The following is a 20,963-nucleotide window of genomic DNA, read 5'->3' as shown; positions in this document are numbered from 1 at the left end:
TTAATTTTCTGACAGAAAGCTTTCAAAATATGTACTTTTCTAGCAAATATTCTTTTAGGATCAATGTGGCTTGATAAATTATCTACTGAATGCTTTAATAAACCTCATCCTCTTCATGAAGCCTGAAGCCTGTATATATCATTCTATTTTACTACTGCCTCAAAAAAATGTCTAGAAATGTCTACCACACACTGTTTGCCTATACTGTAGCAGAAAGTCAAAAATATCAGGATCCTCTAAAAAGCAGTTTATTTGCCTAATGTCACTAAAAAGAAGTTATGATTATTCAGGACTGAGAATCTAAGTTTTAACTCATGATAATGAAAAAAAAAGCAAGAAAAATAATTTTGGTGAGGAAAGTAATTATTAGATATTTGTTTGCATCATCCTCTACCTGGACAAAACTCCTTCACCATTTCTAGGCATTGGCTCGTCCAAAGGAATTTCAAACGTTTTAGCACCCTAACTACAGCACACTACTAACACAGTCAGAAAGATACTACTCCCAGAAATCGGGAAAGAAAAGATAGAAGACTAAGCTGTACAGCAATCAAAATGTACTTTTGTTAAGAAAGCCTCCCCATCTAGGTCTTGTTTGCCTCTAAGCAGTAAAGAGTGGATATTAGGGCTGGGGTTGTGGCTCAGCGGTAAAGCGCTCGCCTAGTACGTGCGAGGCCCTAGGATCGATCCTCAGCACCATATATGAGTTCAACTACAACTAAAAAATAAATATTTTAAAAAAAAGAGTGGATACCAACAACTTAAAATTTAAGGGACTTTCTAAAAATTATTGGTTCTTTTTAGTTATACATGACAGTAGAATCCTTTTTAACATAATTATAAAAGCACGGAATATATCTTATTCTAATTCAGAATCCAGTACCTCATATTTTCCTTTCCTCCCCACTCCCTGCTCCCTTCCTGCTATTGATCTTTCCGAATCCAACAGGTTTTTCATGGTTTACCTAAAAACCTGACCACAAATCATAGATGAAATAAAAAGTGTGGCAGATTTCCAGATTAGCTGGTTAATCTATGAAAGGGCCAATGAAATCAGAAATGGCAGAAGGCAATTTCCATTAAAGAACTAGTTTTCTGGCCAAGACACCAAGAGAAGGGTCATTCAGCTAAACTTTGGTCTTGAAACTATCATTAGCTAATTATGACTTTCTCACTTTACATGTTTGACCTTTAAAATTAAACAGTTCCTAACTGCTTCAAACTTATTTCTAGATGGATTGGATGATGAATAAAACAAGAGCTATAAGTGGTGGCATTTACCTGTAATCCTAACTATTCAGGAGGCTGAGGCAGGAGAATCACTTAAGCCCAGGGTTTGAGGCCAGCCTGGGCAACAACAAGACCTCCATCTCAAAAACAAACCAACAAACAAAAAAAAAATTCCAAGATCTATAAAATACTTCGTGTATTTTAGAAAACAAGTATGACATAAACTCAAAATATATGAAAATTTTCACAAGCATTTATATATATATATATATATATATATAAATATATATGCACAGAAACATGCCTTTATTAAAGGCAATGTTGCTCAAGAAGATTCAAGACTTGAATATTTATGGGGCAATTTTCATGTGCCACAAAAAATATTTACTTCCCTATTTCACTGTTTGTAAATGTAACAACTAATCCTGATCTTCAGAGCTATAGATTACTCTATCAATATACTAAAAACATAACCATTAGGGGGAAAAAAAAAACATACCTGCGAAGTCTATCTTGTAGCTGAATTTGGAAGTAGTAAAAGAAATGGAGCCACAAGGGTTTGTTCTGAAGCTCTTTTCAATATCTTCACTACTAACTGAACATTGAATGTTGGTATCCGGCTTTAAGATAAATCAGAAAGTTTCATTATCAGTTGTTCACTAATATGAAAACTTAGAAATTCTAAGTTGGCCAGAGAAGTGATACTATGGTCATAGCAAAAGAAAATGGAAGAATGAGGGAAACTTACTAACCATCTGTTCTATCTCCCAACACACAGGGAAGATCTCAACTAAATCCTCATACTGAAAATGGTTTAAAGATGTCCAGCAAAGAAACAACAACAGGTTATGGTCCCCTTCAACACCTGGGTAAATGTTCCTTTTTACAAATTATTACACTCTTCACAAATTATTCTAATAATTACACTAACTGTACTTTCTAAATGGTTCAAATTTTTAATCTTTAACTTTAAACAGCTTGGTGAGGAAACACACACACACACACAGGCTTGAGAACAGGTTCAAATCTCAGTTTAACTCCTCTGTGACTCTAGACACATTGTGTTAACTTTTCTGAGTTTCACTTTTTTTGACTAGAAGACATGAGTTTTAATATCTGCTTTAGAGTTGTTATGAGCATAAGAGAAAAAAATATGTGTACAGCACCTAACATAATACTGACATACAAAAGGTGTTTAATGTAAACTTGCTCTGTCCTCTCTCTCTCTCTCTGTCTACCAAGTCAAACTTGGAGCTGGCTCAGATGTCAGATATCATGCAACTCTAGTAACACTGACACTCTGAACATACTGTAAACATACTGTTTCTTCTAAATAAATTATTGTGAAAACCTGGGGGAAGAAAAGGAAAAGAACTGGAAGAATTTCTAAGTTTTCTATTATGTAAGCTATTTGATTTCCTTAGGGTTTAATTTCTTTCAAGTTTTGCATTCATGCTCATTTATACATCAGCAAGATGATGCTATAAGTGATTCAAACCCCTTCTGCTAAAATTCAAAGATGGGAAATACCTGAAACATATGCCACTTCCCACATTCTGCCAGGTAAAACCAGCCCCACTGGGTATCTGATGTGTCCATGTCATCCATTTCACTATCCGTCGTTTTGGATAGGAATTCTTCTGCTTTGTGAAACATCTCCTGAAAAGCCAGGAAGAAGTAAAGAAAGAAATAATTCTATTAATTAACAATGTCCTTTTGTACGGATCATTTTACTTAAAAGAATGGTATTTCAATGTCTTTTCCAGAGTGGTAGTTTAAAACAGCATTCTATCTTTGTATTGGCTCTGAAGAAAAGCATTTTAAAATGTTGTATATTATTGCTTAACAAATCAGACAAACAATCCTCATGTGAGGTGAGATATAGCAGGGTCCACTGAACCCTTTAAATAAGCCACATCAACATCTATGAGCACCTCAGGTTTTCAGTATAGCCCCAAAGTATTTTTTTTTTGATTCAGCATTCATCATTTTATTGGCATAGGAGGTGCTTAACACTTTTTCATCTTAAGGAATGCAATCAAAACTTTTTTAAAGTTACCTCAAACAGACCTGTAAACACTAGATTTGATAGTAAAGATTTCAGAAAAATCATTTTTCACTAATAATTCTAATCAGACTACAGTTTTTATTTAATTGGAAAAAACTGATGTTATTGGACTTTTCTAAATCATACTATTATATAGTATAGAGCCTTTTCCCTTTGAGGGTATTTTTATTTCTACTTGTCCAGTTATAAATGACAAAGAAATGTTATTTCTGTCATATATTTTCATTACATTTTATGACATTGCTAAATATGGTAACAGCATTTTTTAATATTTATTTTTAGTTGTACTTGGACATAATACCTTTATTTTATTAATATTTATTTGTTTATTTATTTATTTAATGTGGTGCTGAGGATCGAACCCAGGCCTCACACAGGCGATTGCTCTACCGCTGAGCCACAACCCCAGCTCCCACCCACCCCCAACCCCCAACGGCTTTTTATAGGTTGGAAAATCTTAGAGGAGAAGTTGCAAATTTTCATCCAAAGGTCCAAAGCCCCAAAGTGCCTGATTTGTTAAACATATTTTTTTATATGTTCATGTGTCTGGTCAAAAGGATCCAGACCATCACAACTACTTAAGACCAAATCCGTCTGATTTTTGTTTTAAACACTCATGATTTCATCTAATGGCATGGAAAGGTGTTTCTAAGATATGGTGTTGGATACAAAAGAAGGTTATAAAACTCAGAAATATTACAATCTAATTTTAATTTAAAAAATATCTTTATTAACCACATGAAGTCATGCATATATATGTATGTGTATGTGCAATACATACATAAATATAACTTGCCTAGTTTTTTCTAAGTGTTAAGATGATGATGATGTGATAACAGTTAACTCTTACATTGTTCTTACTATTTGCCAAGAACTGTGAAGATAATACCTCATTTAGACCTAATAACAATCAAAACAGAGAATTCATACCATAGGAAAATTAAGATTCAAACTGAGGCAGTCTGGCTCCAGGGTCAGACCACCATGGTTTGACCATTACCATGGTTAACCACCATGTAATAATGCCTTATACTTCATTATAAATGATTTTATAATGTTAACCATACCAATTAACTCATGTACACATTATTATAAAAGTTTTATTAAATATTCTTGGGTGGATATTTTGATGAAGAAGAAATTACTAGAAAGGGGACAAAGAGGCTGGTCAAAAAAGCTTAAATTATCTGGAATTCAGCTTTCTATCCTCATTTTATGAGAATTTATAAATTATTTAAATTTGCAAACTAAAACAGGAATGCATTCCCTTTTTAAAAATCAAAAAATTCAAAATAAAGACTTATTTGAACACCACTCCTGGTACATTACTTTTCTTCTTCAGGCTTACCAAATGATATCAATTTACTATGTATTTTTCAGATCGGTGTGAGGGCTTTTTGTATGATCACAGATACATATGCAAACATATATAGTTATTACTGATTTGTTAAAAAATTTTTTTCCCACATCTTGAATTTTTTCTATAAATATATACTACAGGATAAACTAAAAAATGTTCATCCTGTTTCTAGGAGCTGTGCAATCCAGGGTAAGTTTCCATTATTTGTCTAGGCCACAGTTTCCTCTTTACAAAATATAAAATTCAAGGCTCCTTCCTCATTAGGTGTTGTTAGAACAATAATGATAATGTAGTAAAGTACCAATACAGTACCTGAGCTCAGTGAAGGGGGCTCGTTAGTTTTGATTTTTTATTCATGTTTGGAAACTCTCTCCAAGGAATGCTTTATGATTATTTCCTGGTTTTTATTCCTTCATGTTTTAAAGTTGATTGGCTGCTAGGAAACGAAAAACAGAAGACCCTAGGATCAAGAGCTTCAGGTTTAGAACTCACTATTTACCTTAAATATTTTAACCAAGAAATAAAGACAATGATTTAAAGTTTAAGCTCAACTATACAGTTAACTACTTTTATGATTTTTTTTTCCAGTGATAGGGTTAGAACCCAGGAATTCTAGCATGCTAGGCAAGTGCTCCACTACTGAGCTACTCTCCCAGTTTACAATTCCTGGTTCTTCCTTCTATTTCATCCCTTCTATGGCCATTTCATCATGAGAGAAGGAGAAAAGTGAGAGTGACCTAAATTTAGTTTTTCTTCTGAAAGTAATCAAAAAATTTGGAAAGATGAGCTTTAAGCTAATAGTTAACATAAATATTTGGCTTAAGAGTTCCATCTTTTCTCTATTAGAAAAGGGAATGAAAAATAGGAAATTATCCTTTATATGGCATACGATGTAATATCAGTGTTCTGGTACATACATTATACTTATGATCTCACCTTAGCCCAGGTTACAACTGGAAGTGTTTTAACAAGTTATGTGCAGTAGTGCATGCCTATAGTTCCAAATATTCAAGAAGCAGGAGGATAACTTAAGACCATGAGTTTGAGGCCAGCCTGGGCAACATAGTAAAACTTCTTCTCACACAAACAAAATAAGTAAATAAATATATAAAAAAGAATGAGTTTGAACAAAGGCCTTTCTGAACCTCCTGTTAGCCAGGCATCTTATATTTATCTCTACTGTAGAACAATGTACCTATAAACAGGTACCATAATATCAAACATTTGTAAAGCACTTTTCATAAAATTCTTTGTCAATTTATACTATTTCTTTCCTCCACAACCCAATCTTCAAGAAGTTATTATTTTCCAATTAAAGTCAAGAAAGAAAGTAAAGCAGAGAGTAATATAATTATTTTGTCTATAATCACAAATAGCAGTCCAAGAAGATTAAAGAAACACCCAAGGCTTCCTAAACACTGCTTCTTTCCTAAGTTAACAAGCCTTTTTCAAAGACTGATAGATACTTTTTCTCTCTTCTGCCAAACTTATTTTAATTGCTTAGCTTCACAGATAGACTGGTTCCCCCTCCAAAAAAAAAAATTCATTTCATAATATAAAACCTTATAATTTTCTACAATAAATTTTCTCTCCAAATGAATGGCTATTTTGTAAAATTAGATTCAAAGAGAAATTCAGGTTTATTTAATAAATGTTAAATAATGTAACCATAATGTAATAATGGCTCTAGTTAGAAAATATTTATAGGTAACAAAAAGAACATGTGCAAGTTATCAGTCATAGAGTAGGCATCGAATAAATGTTAAATGAATGAGTTACTTCAGTTACAATATCATATTCTGCCTGATTTCCCTGCTTTTAATTGGAAGATATTGACACTTTCTGTACAGCAGCTGTGAAGAAAAGAAAAAAAAAAAGCTAATATAAATTGGCAAAGCATTTTCAGATACAAGGGGTATGCTGGTAGAATCTGTCTATAACGCTATCTATTCTAAGAAGAAACTTTATTTATAAAACCTGGAAACAACCAGTCAGAATCATCGAATTGAAAAACTATATGGAAAATTAGCTTAAAGTCAAAATGCTGGTTTGTATAAGAAAAATAATGCTGCTTTCCTCACGGACTAAAAGTTTCTGAAGAGATTTTGACAACTAAATTTAACTTATTCTGAGAGCATACACAGACTACCTCGAAGAAATCATAATTGGTACTAAAAAGAGACCTTGTCTCTATATAAATAAAGATCCAAAATCTGATATTAAAAGATGAAAAATGGGGTAGAATTCCCAGAATAACAAAGTAAGGAGTGCTATGGACCCCCTCTCCAGCAAATCTATTTTTAACTGGTGAAAATTATTTTGAAAAACAAACATTTGGACTCTCTGGAATTGTCCTAAGGACATGTAACAAATGGAGAAACATCCATTCAAAAAAACTGGCTCAATCTCAGAACAGGTAAACACCTGTGACATCTGAGTTATGTATGATCTGAACCACTACTTCATTCCACCAGCTCTATTACCTCTGGCATATGTAATTCCTCTCCCTCCACCTCCCCGACTGTGGAAGTATATTTTCTAAAATACTCAATTTTCAAAAAAAAATTAGGAGACATACAAAAAGAAAAAAACCAATGAAAATATGACAATAAGCTGAAATAAAAGTAGCTAGAAGCTGCCCAGATGGTGGACTTAGCAAATCACAAATATGTTCAAAGGATTAAGTAAAAGCATGCTTCAAGGATTAAGGGAAATGAATGATATCAATGTTTGAGCATATAGAGAATATCAATAAAGAGAAATAAATTATTAAATACTACCAAAAAGAAATTCTGGAGAACAAAGGCTGAATATTTTATCTGATATGCAGGGATGCTAATTCACAATAAGGAGGGGGGGTAGGAAGAATAGAGATACTTTGGATTAGACAGAGGGGAGTGAAAGAAGGGGAGAGAAAATGGGGAGAGGGATGATAGTAGAATAAATTGGACATTATTACCCTATGTGCATATATGATTACACAACTGTTATGACTCTATATCATATACAACCAGAGGAATGAGAAGCTTATACTCCATTTATGTATGTTGTGTCAAAATGTATTCTACTGTCATGTATAAGTAATCAGAACAAAAACTAATTAAATAAAAAAATTTTTTAAAATTATGGAGTTGAGAAATACAATAGCCAATATAAAAATGTCACCAAAGAGGCTCAATATTAGATTGGAGCTCTCAAAAGGAGGCGGAACACTTAAAAGAGATCAATAGGTACTATGTCACATATATACAGTTATGCATTTCTTAATGACACAGGTACATTCTGAGAAAGTCATTAAGTGATTTTGTAGCTGTGCAAACATCCATAAAGTATACTTACACACATCTAGATAGTATAAGTCAGTCACTTGATGTGGCCTCTTGATGCAATTAAGAAAGACACTAAACATGAGATATTTGAGGTTGCTGCTGGTGTAATGGGGAATACTGCTTTATAGTTAATTCTTTTTATAAGTAGGAGTACACTCTAAAATAATGATAAAACTATTGATAGTAAATAAATAAAACAGAAATATAGTCACTTATCAATTATTATGTACTCTACATAATTTTATTGCTATACTTTTATATTACTGCCCAAGTGAAGCAGGTTTGTTTATATCAGCATTACAACAAACATATGAGTGATGTTTTTATGCTATCATGTTATAATGGTTATAAGTGTGTGACAGGAACTTTCAGATCCATTATAATCTTATGGGTTCACTGTCATCTTTGTGGTCCACTGTTGACTAAAAATCATTATACCACACAAGACTGTAATATATACAGAAGTAACAGCATTAAAAAGGGAGAGAAGGAATGGAAGTATTATGAGTACAATTCCTATATTTTACTTAAAGTCAGTGTAAGTCTAAAGAATATTCCAATAAGTTAAGATGAAGATTTTAAGTCCTAGAGTAGCCACTAAGAAAATGCTTCCAAATATTACTTTCAAGTTAATAAAAAGAAATCAAAATGTTACACCAGAATATATCTACTGAATATAAAAAAGGAAATAAAGGAGAAATGGAGGAACAAATGACATAAAAATATGAAAAACCAAAAGCAAAATGGCACAAGTAATTAATAATATAATGTGGAAATAAACAATAGAATTAAATGTGAGTGAATTAAACAATCTAATTCAAAGACAGAGTTCAGGTACATTTTTTTAAAAGATTCAACTAAAAGCCATCTCCAGGAATACACTTTAGATCCAAAGATACAAATAGGTAGAAAATGCGGAAAGTCTATACACCACGTAAACACCGATCATAAAAGAACTACAGTGTCAGTACTGAAGTCAGACAAAATAAATTCTAAAAGAGTTACTAGAAATAAACAGTGATATCATAAAAGTGTCAACCCACCATAAATATATAACAATTATAAACAGATATATACCTAACAACAGAAAAATAAAACAAGTAAAACTAAAAACTGACAGAATTAAAGGAAGAAATAAACAATCTGTAAATCACAGTTGTATTCTAAAGCCAACAGGAGCTCCCAGGAAAAATGACCTGGATGTTTTCCCCTACAGGCTTCATGACTTTGCATTAAATAATGTCATTTCAGCTGGACAGTGTCGCAAGAGCCTATAGTTCTAGCTCTCGGGTGGCTGAGGCAGGGGGCATCATAATATAGGAGTTCAAGACCCAAGAAGAGCCTGTACAATCTAGCAAGACAAGGTCTTGAAAAAAAAACAAAAAGTTACTTCTGATACACCAAGAACTTGAGGAAAAGAATTCATTTAGATACTATGTGTTAAAACTAATGACAAGCTCTTGCCTTGGCTTCCTACTCTTGAGAGGCTTCTTGAAAAGTCTGAGATTCTAATCTAAGATTTATTAAAAGTTCCAGTAAAGCAAATTTCAGAAGTGCCTCATAGTCAATCATTTCTTGCTGTACTTTATGAAAGTAAATCTCCCATAATGAGACTAAACTTATTTTACAAATTGATCTTTCTGTGGTTATCTCTGGTAAAATTGGATTAAGGGTCTGGAGAAAGGAAAATTACGTTTCATTGTATTTGTTACTATTTTCTAGTCCTGCATTTTTAATCATGATTTTACTTCAATTTGGGTTGTATAGTGATTTCTTTCCTAGCTATAAAACTAATATGTCAAATTTCTCTTCAAATTTTCTGACTTGGATTCATTGAAATTAAAACTGCTTCTCCTAAAGCCCTACAAGTTGAGGTTGATAATAAATCTAGACTCCAGAGAAATCACTACAAACTGCATCCAGGAAAATCTCCCCTACTTCCACCATCTTGTACCACTGCAATTGAAGATGCTTCAAACTGAAAATCAAAAAATCTTTTTAGCTGACTGCCTTTCAGACTCAACCAGTTTACAGACAGCTCTAATTATTATTTTGTTTTTCTTCTGTTTCCATAAATATATCTCTTATTAAAACCATGTTTGCTTAATTTTGAGGGACTCCTACCTTTCCCTCCAAAACAGGTTGAAGACTCCAATACCCAGTTTTCACTGGATAGAAAAACTAGGTAAAAGATTATCAAGATTAGGAGACTTGGGGAAAAAAGCCCCTATAAACCAATTAGATGTACAGACATATATGGAATACTACACATGTAATAGGGGTTCACTTGATGCTTTGACTAAATCTCTCATGGCTTTGAAATTTACATGTTTTTTCTTCTTGTTCCCAACCTTCTTCTCCCTGATCTTCTTTGTCCTAATCTTCTCCTTCCTAAATCTCTCCTCCCCAATCTCACTTTCTCTGAATCACCTCTATAAAAGCCCTCTGTTCCTGCTGATGGGCAGGATCACAGCCTTTGGAGAGGAGTCCCCTGTGTTTCTCTTTGCTAGCAAAGCAATAAACCTTCGTTTTCCTTTTCTCAAAACCATGTCCTCATCGTTTATGTAGTTGCATGATTATTGGTGGAGGATTCATGGTGCTGGTGAACTTGTGAGGGCCAACTGCAGGAGTGTTAGGAGACAGGTGAGTCAGTCTCGGGTCAAACCAGAAGAGCTGATCCTGTTAGTAAAGGGAGGGACTAAGGGACCTCCCTAGCAGCTGCCAAAGCTCCTTTTGCTTCAGGAAACTCCTACCTTCTCTCCTTGAACAGTACAGATTGCTCCATCATGATCCACTCTTGAGAAAAAGGAAACTAAACTAGGTAAAGTCATGACAACTTTAGCCATTCAGTAAGCTCCCCTGGTGTGCATACTGAGACACTCAATTCTACACATCTGGTTCCCCTTTGTGGGAACAACTGGTCCCTCTTCATGGGGACATCTATGGTTCCACTGAGGTAGAATTCACAGTTAAGTGAGAGTTGGGAACTTGGGATTTTCCCCTATCTAGTCTGTTTTAAAGGATCCCATCTTTTGGCCATGGTTTGGGAATTCCCTCTGGTTGCCTGTTTTGTTTGAATCGGCTACTGCCCCTTTTAAGACATGGCCAGTACCTCACTGATTCTCTGGGTAGTCTCTTGGAAAAGATCTTAGCTGGTCAATTTAAAGGTTCCCATCTGTCATCCATGGTTTTGAGACTCCTCTCTGGTTGTCTCTGTTTCTTTTTGTACAATCTTGCAATTGGAGTTCATCAGTCAGAGGTAAACTGAGTTGAAAGTCAACTATAAGTCTAAGATAATGTTTTACTATAACAATTTGGCTTTTAAATAGCTTTCAAGATTATTGTATAATCTTGCAGCTGGAGTTGTTCTGTCAAAGGTAAAGTAAGTGGAAGAAATTTGTACATTCAGGTTTGTTTTAAAGGTTTCTGTCTGTCAGTGCTGGTTTCAGTGATCCTCTCATCTGTGGTTTTTTTTTTGTATTTTACTGGCCCTTTAAAAGCAGCCAAGCTGCTTTCTCCTGAACAGAGAGATCTTGGCTGTGTGGGCCACCTATAGGGATAAGCCTGTCTAAGAGAAAGATGGTTTACTGTATGTAACACAATCTGGACTTTGAATGGTTTTTCTAGATTATTATACAATCTTCAAGTTGAAGTTGGTCTGTCAGGGGTAAAGTATATGAAAGAGATTCTGGATGTACAGGCATTTATGCAGTTGCATGATAAGAGGTCTGAACTGTCAGGAACAAAGTTGAAGGTGCCAAAAGAAAGTACCTCTGGTGTGTAAGATAGCAAGATACTAGTAGAACAAAGGGTTAAAAAGATTTCAATCTTTTAAACCTAGTGCTGGCACTCCAGCACTGTTTCTCAGCCTAGCCTCAAACAGCCACAGATCATCTCACTGTGGGTCAAGGAACCAGCCCTCAACTGGGGGAGAAAAAAATCTCAGAAAAGCTGCCTGGGCTACAGAAAAATGCCAAAGAGAACCTGGCCTCTGCCCTACCTTTCAGCCCCCTTTACCCCTGGGGGTGGGGAGGTGGAAGCTGCTGGACACAAAGTATGTGGTAGTAGGTTCTAGTACTATCATAGCTTATGACTTGGGGATAGGAATAGTCTCCCCTTTTAAGATCTGACAGGACACCCCAATACCCCATTTGTCCAGGGGATAGTCATCACTGGGGCAAAGCAATTCTTGCTATAACAGTATCCCATCAAACTAAATGCCTGGGGAAACTGGCAGAATAAATAACTGTACCCAGAAAAAATACAAGAAAGAAACTAAGGCCAACCTTTGTTTTGTAGGCAGCTTCTGTAAAAGGATCTCAAGGAAACCTAAAGAAAAGGATGGAATGGGCCTCCTCCACTGCATATCAGTATGCTTAGTATAAGAAAAGGCCCAAAAGAAGCCTCTGGGTACAAGTGACAGTGAGGAATTCACTTAAAGTTGATGGCATTGTGATAATGATAATGGAGACAGGTCAGGCTCAAAAATATCCTATGCTCCAACCCCTGGAATGCAACCTGGGAGAAAAAAGATTAAGGCACAGTTGTTTTTTTGTTTTGTTTTTTTGTTTTTGTTTGTGTGTGTGTGTGTGTGTGTGTGTGTGTGTGTGTGTGCGCGAGCGCGCGTGTGTTTGCATATGCTGGATTATCCAACCCTCTCCTGGGATAAAATCTGCTATGTAAATTAAATGCATAGATAACATTTATAAGGTCTATTTCAGAATATAAGGTCTATTTCAGAATATAAATTTAAGAAAGGGTCCAAAACTAGAAAAGATAAAAGAAAGCTATAGGCATGGAAATATATTTTAGTATGGAAAATTAGAAGAAATGTTTCTACGTGAGAAAGTATTTTGTCTGGTGAAGTAATATTCTTGGGCTAAATTCCAAGATGAAAAAGGACAAAACTAAGGATGTAAAGTTGTGAATGTCTAAATATGTTGCAGAAGGTTTGTAGAAGGTAAATCTCAAAAAGTTTGTGTTTGTGATTAAATTGGCTATAATTAGCACAAAGTTACTTGACTTTAATGTATTGATATGAAGCAACATCTGAAACATTGATCTGCTCTTATCTATTGAGATAATTTTCTTGTACCTGTTAGGTTTTATAACTTGGAGAAACCAAGTCTTAAAGGAATTGGGTTTGTACCTGTTTTAAAGTCATAAATGACTACTTTGTAACTGGTTAAAAATCAACTGTTACTTAGGTTATAACAATATGGTTGACACCCTAAATATACTTGACTAGGTATACGTATGCATCTGAGAACTCTATCTCACTAACCCTTGTCTAAGTATAATGTAAAAGCTTATAAAATAAAAGTTTATGTAAGTTTAAAAGTAAGATAACCAATAAGTGCTCTCTTTTATATATTTTATCTGAAGTAAAAGGGCCACTCTGTCATTGAAGACCTGTCTTACATTTGTTTGCTTTGACTAAGTCAATTTCTGATCATTAACATTCTTTCCTAAATGTATAAGATATTTAAAGTTATCCTTTGATTTTGGTTAACCCTTACAGACCTGTGATTGTCATTACCATACACTATGAATTCTAAATTGTACTTTAGAAGTTAAACTTAGTTAAATGTAAAACTTCAGAGAGCACTTTGCCAAGTTGGTGTTCTCCAAACTAAAATTAGATGTAGCAGAAGTCTTGGGTTTGTATGCAAATAACAAATTTGATTGGTATTTATTCATGTATGTGATGTCTTATAACTGAATAAAGTAACCTGTTGTCAATAAGTTATACATACAATTTTGTGTTACTCTTCACACTGAAAATGGAATTTGAATGTATTTTGGAAGGTATTAAGGAGAGTGTGATCTATTTAAAGGTGACATTGTAAAACATGGAAGCATTCTGCTACTCTTTCCATTAAAAGAAAGTTAAAAGCTCTCTTAGCCTTTCTTTATATCAGATGTAATGTTGTATTGCTTATTTGTGAAGAGCCCTGCCTTACCTGAGATAAGGCTCTGTTTCCCCCTTATTCCTTATTAGAATGGCTTCAAAATAGTATAGACTTCAGCTCATTTAAAGTTGTGTTCAAAAGATTCATTTTTGTTGTAAGGATTACTGTGATCTCAAACAGGTAATGTAATATATAACATAAGTAAAGGTTCAAGATTACACAAACTGAATGTTTTTGCTCTGCTAATTAAACTTTGCATGTTCCTTGTAAATTTTATAATTGTTGCCTGTTACTGTTTTGGGAGGGAATGCTTCTTGGAAAACAAAAACAAAAAAAAAAAAACCTCAGTTATTTTGAGATAATAAGCCATTACCTATTATATAATTATAAATACAGATAGTATAAAATGCTGACTTCCAGTAATAATACTAATCCTAATTAAACAAAAGGGATATCTGTAAAATTATAGATTTAAGTTATAACTTGTTAGTCCCTTTTTAAAACTGGTGAAACTGGCCTGCTGGCTGTTTAAAACCAAAAACTTGGAGAGCAAAGTCAAGAATGTAAAAAGGCCAAGAAAAAAGCAGCCAACACTTTGGCCCTTGCCCTCTAAGTTCAGCCAGGATGCAGAGAAAGAAGGGACTCTACTCTGGGCCCTGCAACTCTAATAAGTCTCATCAAGGCAATCGAAAGGAACCTTGAGAACAGGAAGCCAACCAGTGCACATTCTACAAAGAGGAGGGTCATTGGAGACAGAAATGTCCCCGATGCTCCCAAGAGAGGCCACATATGGTCAGTCAGACCCCAACCCATCCTGGCAAGTGGCACCACTGTAAAAGAAAGCTAAAGGAGCCAGGAGGCTTCGCACATGTCCCCAAGAGTGATCTCTGAGGAATCTCAGCTGACTCTTAAGAATAGATAGGAACAGGTCAGTTTTGACCAACTTCGTTTTAGATACCTGGCAGGAGAGTACAGACTAAGCACAGCCTACATGGGCATTTAAAAGGAAAAACAATGATTGTTTTTAATTTAACTTAAGATGTACATTTGTGTCAGCCCTACCAAAAGTAAGGCTGGAGGCTATAAAGGAAGGGTTCTTGTGTCAGAGTGACTAAAAATAATGATCACAGGGCTGGGGCTGGGGCTCAGCAGTAGCACACTTGTCCGGCATGTGTGAAGCACTGGGTTTGATTCTCAGTACCACATATAAATAAATAAAGGTCCTATATTATTATATGTATAATATATATATATATATATATATAATATATAATATACAAATATCAAATATATATATAATATACACACACACACACACACACACAAAAAAAAAAAAATCACAAGAGATGCAAATTTGTCCTGAGTTAATTTGAGTCTGATTTTACAGACGTACAAATCTTCCTAACCTCCTACATTGATGAACTTGATTTGTTTTTAACTGATAAGATTGTAAGTTACTGTCCTCATGGTTTTCAGAGACTAGCTGAAATACAATTGTTTTGTGCTAATTTTTTACAAAAAAGTAATGCTTTGCTGCATTTATTGTTGTGTTAACATGAGCCATGCTCTTATGCTTTGTCCAGTCACCTGCCATCTTCCACTATGGGCCTCTGGACTGCTCTAATACTGAATGCCCTTAACTGCCCATGCCCTATCCAATAGAGAATAGGGATTTGGGGTTACTTCCCCAATCTTCACCCCCTCTCGGCAAGTACTAGCTTAGAGATGTCATCACTAACTTTCCATAGAAATGGAAGCTAGAAATTGACAGTGGGGCACTGTAACAGGGATTCACTTGATGCTCTGACTACATCCCTTGTGGCTTTGAAACTATGTGTTTTTTTTTCTTTTTCCCAACCTTCTTCTGAAAGATCTTCTCCTTCCTGATATTTTCCTAATCTTCTCCTTCCTGATCTTCTTTTCCCTAACCTTTTCTCTGATCTTGTCTGATCTTCTTTTTCCTGATCTTCTCCTTCCTAATCTCTCCTCCTTAATCTCATTTTCTCTGAATCACCTGTATAAAAGCCCTCTATTCCTGCTGATGGTCAGGATCACAGCCTTTGGAACAGGAGTCCCCTGTGTTTCTCCTTTGCCAGCAAAGCAATAAACCTTCTTTTTCCTTTTTCTCAAAACCATATCCTTGTTATTAGATTGGCATTGCAGCCAAGGACTGAGCTTTCGGCAATATACGTGGCAGAATACAAATTCTTATTCAGTGCACATGGAACATTCTCCATGTTAAAACATACAGTATGCCAAAAAATAAGTGTTAATATATTTAAAAGGAATTAAATCATATAAAATGTTTTCTAACCAAATGGAATTCAATTACAAATTGATAACAAAAAAGAAATTGGGAGGAATCTAAGATGGCGGGCCAGAGGGAAAGCAGCATTCTGTGTCACTTCATGACCCGGATCTCACCTAGTGGGAATTCTGCATCTCTAAGAGTGACAGAGGACCCCTTTTAGCTGCTCTCATGCATAAATCACCAGCGCTGTGCCCCCGCACAGGGCTCTGGACCTCTACATTCCAGCAATACTCCTGGCTCCTGACACCCAACTCCTGAAGTTCTAGCCAACAGGGCTCACCAGTATATTAGCAGGATCATTTATCAGCACTGCTGCAGAACTCTCAGCGTTGCTCCACTTCCACACAGGTCACTCAGCTATTACCTATCCTTAGCACAACACCATCAAACAGCTTCCCCCACCCTACCCAACACCACGGTTCTGGAAGCAGACTGCCTCCATCTTGGCTCACCTTCCTTGACATATTTGGTGGGGACAGCTCCCAAATTGGTACTTCAGCTGGCCTGGTACCTGGTTTCTAACACTCCCCTCTTCCAGTGGTGGTAATCTAGCAAGAGCAGCTTCCCAACACAAAACAGCTCTTAGTGGGACAGGTGCACAGTGCAACCAGGATACGTAGCCCTGGGGAGAGAGGTCTCTCAATTGGGAACTGCTAAGGGAGAGGGAAATGGGGCAAAAGTTTGGAGAATAACAGAGAGACCAAGAACCAGGAAATCTTCAGGCAAGATAGGGAGATAGGACCGGGTGCTCAAGTCCTATTAGCAGACCCTAAAAGAGACCCTTGAGGTGCATTCTCCTTGCAAGAACTGGCGGGTGCTACTCCTCACTTCCAGGCACCTTGCAGGAGGACCAGCCTTCCCACCCTAGTTACCTTCACCATCCTGAGGGCACAGACACCAGCTAACAACAGTCAACTCTACCTACTGGATGAGAAGGGAAGCAGAAAAGATATGGATCTCTAAAATTAGCAACAATCCTAGTTTTCTTCTTCAGGAATTCTTTTTTTCCTTCTCTCTCTCTATCCTCCTGCCCTCACATCCCCAACATATGTGAAACCAAGAACTCTGCATGAATTAGGATGTTGAAGACTGGGACATCTTAATAATATAATATAGAGGTATTGTATATGCTCTATTTTTTCCTCTTCTTGTATTTTTCTTTTCCCTTCCAATTTTTACTATTTTAACATCCTTTATTTTTCTAAATAGATATGCATGTTTGTTTTATGCACTCTACTGTCTTCCCACGTACTTGTCTACCCAAACTACTTCTTGTCTATTCTCTTGCTACTAACCTTCTTCATTAGATTAGTCTTTCACACTTCCTAAGTTATATTAACTCTATATCCTCACATCCTACCTCCTCAGCTTATCATCCTATGCCTCACCCCCCGTTCATTGTCCACAATTAGAAAGTGTAAACCTTTTAAAAGCCTACTGATTATGTTATAGATAATAATTGAATTCAACATTTCTGTACATTGGGACCAAACCATAAATGTTTTAATAGCAATTATTTGTTCATAGGTGTTATATTGTTGACCTGTTAACATTTCCTTTCCCACAAAGGAGAGATTTTAGAACTCTATAGGAGCACTACAAACCTACAGGGTAAAAACAATAATTCCCCAGACCCACAGAACTAGAAGGGAAGACATACAAGCAACATGAAAAGACAAGGGAAGAAAATGCCCCAAACAAATCAAGATACCACATTTTTAGAATCCATGGCAACCACAGCAGAAGAAATAACAGAGGAGTTCAGGATGTCCATGATTAAAATGTTCTGTGAACTGAAGGAAGATATAAGAGGAACTTCAGGAGTGGTGTCAGGAGCTGGGAGTACTTCTGGAATGCTGAGGCCCAGAGCTCTGTGAGGGGGCACAGCACTGGTGATTTCTGAGCTGTACAGAGGTCCTCTGTCACTCTCAGGCAGCAAAAGATCATTTTGACAAAGAGCTACATAAACAAATACAAGAAGCAAAAGATCACCTCAACAGGGAGATAGAGGTTCAAAAAAACAAAAACAAAAAACAGAAATCCATGAAATGAAAGAAACAATAAATCAAATTAAAAGTTCAATTGAAAGCATCACCAAGAGAGTAGACCACTTGGAAGATAGGACATCAGACAATGAAGATAAAATTCACAATCTTGAAAAGAATGTAGACCACACAGTGAAGACCATGAGCAGAACATTCAAGAAATATGGGATAGCATAAAAAGAACAAATTTAAGAGTTATTGGGATAGAGAAAGGCATAGAGGTCCAAACCAAAGGAATGAACAATCTATTCAATTAAATAATATCAGAAAAATTTCCAAACATAAAGAATGAACTGGAAAACAAAATTCAAGAAGCCTACAGGATGCTGAATGTACAAAATCACAACAGATCGACACCAAGGCACATTATAATAAAAATATTCAACATACAGAATAAGGAGAGAATATTAAAAGCCATGAGAGAAAGGAATCAAATTACATATAGGGGGAAAAAATTAGGATAATGGCAGATTTTTCAACCCAGACCCTGAAAATGAGAAGATCCTGGAACAACATATATCAAGCTCTGAAAGAAAATGGATGCCAACCAAGAATCTTGTTTCCAGCAAAAATAGCTTTACATTTGATGATGAAAAAAAAAACCTTCCATGATAAACAAAAGTTAAAAGAATTTACAGCTAGAAAACCAGCATTACAAAATATCCTTGGAAAAATATTCCATGAAGAGGAAACAAAAAACAATAATGAAAACCAACAAAGGGTGATAATGCCCTAAAGGAAAAACTAATCAAAGAAGAAAATAAGTCAAGTTAAATAGCAAAAATAAAGGAATATGGCTAGGAATACAGATCATGTCTCAATAATAACCCTGAATGTTAATGGCCTAAAGTCACCAATCAAAAGATATAGGATAGCAGATTGGATTTTAAAAAAAGACCCAACAATATGCTGCCTCCAGGAGACTCATCTGATAGGAAAACACACACACAGACTGAAGAGGAAAGGTTGAGAAAAAGCATACCACTCACATAGACTACAGAAGCAAGCAGAGGTTTCCATCCTCATATCAAATAAAGTAGACTTCAAGCCAAAGTTAATCAAAAGGGATAAAGGAGATCACTTCATACTGCTCAAAGGAACCATACACCAATACGACATAACAATTATAAATATATATGCCCCAAACAATGGAGCAACTGTGTTCATAAAACAAATTCTTCTCAAGTTCAAGAGTTAAATAGACCACAACACAATAATCTTGGGTGACATTAACATCTCTCTCACCACTGGATAGATCTTCCAAACAAAAGTTGAATAAAGAAACTATAGATCTCAATAATACAATCAATAACTTTGACTTAACTGACATACATACAATATTTCAGCCTTCATCAAGTGAATATACTTTCTTCTCAGCAGCACATGGATCCTTCTCTAAAATAGACCATATAATATGCCACAAAGCAACGCTTAGCAAATACAAAAAGTAGAGATACTACCCTGCATTTTATCAGATCATAATGGAATGAAATTAGAAATCAATGACAAAATAAAAATAAAAATTACTCCAACACCTGGAGACCAAACAATATGCTACTGAATGAACAATGGGTTGCAAAAGACATCAAGGAGGAGATTAAAGGATTCTTAGAGATGAATGAGAACACAGATACAACATATCGAAATCTCTGGGACACTATGAAGGCAGTACTAAGAGGAAAGTTCATTGCATGGAGTTCATTCCTTAAACAAATATATGACCTAACAGTACATCTCAAAGCCCTAGAAAAAGAAGAACAAACCAACACCAATAGCAGAAGACAGGAAATAATTAAAATCAGAGCTGTAACCAATGAAATTGAAACAAAGAAACAATTAAAAAAATTGACAAAACAGAAAGTTGCTTCTTTGAAAAAATGAATAAAATTGACAAACCTTTAGTTACAGTAATGAAGAAAAAGAGAGAAAAATCCAATTACTAAGATAGGTGATAAAAAAGAGGAAATATCACAACAGACACTCCAGAAATACAGAAGATGATTAGAAATTATTATGAAAACTTGTACTCCGATAAAACAGAAGATATTGAAGGCATCGACAATTTTCTTAAGTCATATGATTTGCCCAAATTGAATCAGGATGATATACACAATTTAAACAGACCAATATCAAGCAATGAAATAGAAGATGCCATCAGAAGCTTACCAACCAAGAAAAGCCCAGGACCAGATGGATACACAGCTGAGTTCTACAAGACCTTTAAAGAAGAATTAATACCAATACTCTTCAGTTTATTTCAGGAAATAGAAGTCTATGAGGCCAATTTCATCCGGATTCAAAAATCAGGCAAAGACACATCAAAGAAAGAAAACTTCAGACCAATGTCTCTAATGAACATACATGCAAAAATTCTCAATAAAATTCTGGCAAATCAAATACAAAAACATATCAAAAAGTTCCTGTAGCACGATCGAGTGGGATTCATCCCAGGGATGCTAGGTTGGTTCAACATACAGAAATCAATAAATGTAATTCATCACAGCAATACAGACTTAAAGATAAGAATCATATGATTATCTCAATAGACACAGAAAAAGCACTTGACAAAATAGGGCATCCCTTCATGTTCAAAACACTAGGAAAAACCAGGGATAGTAGGAACATATCTCAACATTGCAAAGGCTATCTACACTAAGCCCTGGGTCAACATCATTCTAAATGAAGAAAATTTTAAGGCATTCCCTCTA

General features: G+C 35.3%; 1 protein-coding gene across 1 annotated transcript in view; it reads right to left on the bottom strand.

Moving 5' to 3' along the window:
- The window catches only part of Parp11 (poly(ADP-ribose) polymerase family member 11), a 90,914-nt gene that overhangs the window by 50,590 nt on the left and 19,361 nt on the right, over positions 1 to 20,963 (bottom strand). The window contains 2 exon segments of the mRNA XM_078015388.1: positions 1,730 to 1,850; positions 2,761 to 2,889. Of these exon segments, the coding sequence (XP_077871514.1) occupies positions 1,730 to 1,850; positions 2,761 to 2,889 (250 nt within the window).

Source organism: Ictidomys tridecemlineatus, chromosome 6 (assembly GCF_052094955.1).
Source record: "Ictidomys tridecemlineatus isolate mIctTri1 chromosome 6, mIctTri1.hap1, whole genome shotgun sequence".
Taxonomy (NCBI): Eukaryota; Metazoa; Chordata; class Mammalia; order Rodentia; family Sciuridae; genus Ictidomys; species Ictidomys tridecemlineatus.
This window is presented reverse-complemented; position numbering and strand designations above follow the sequence as displayed.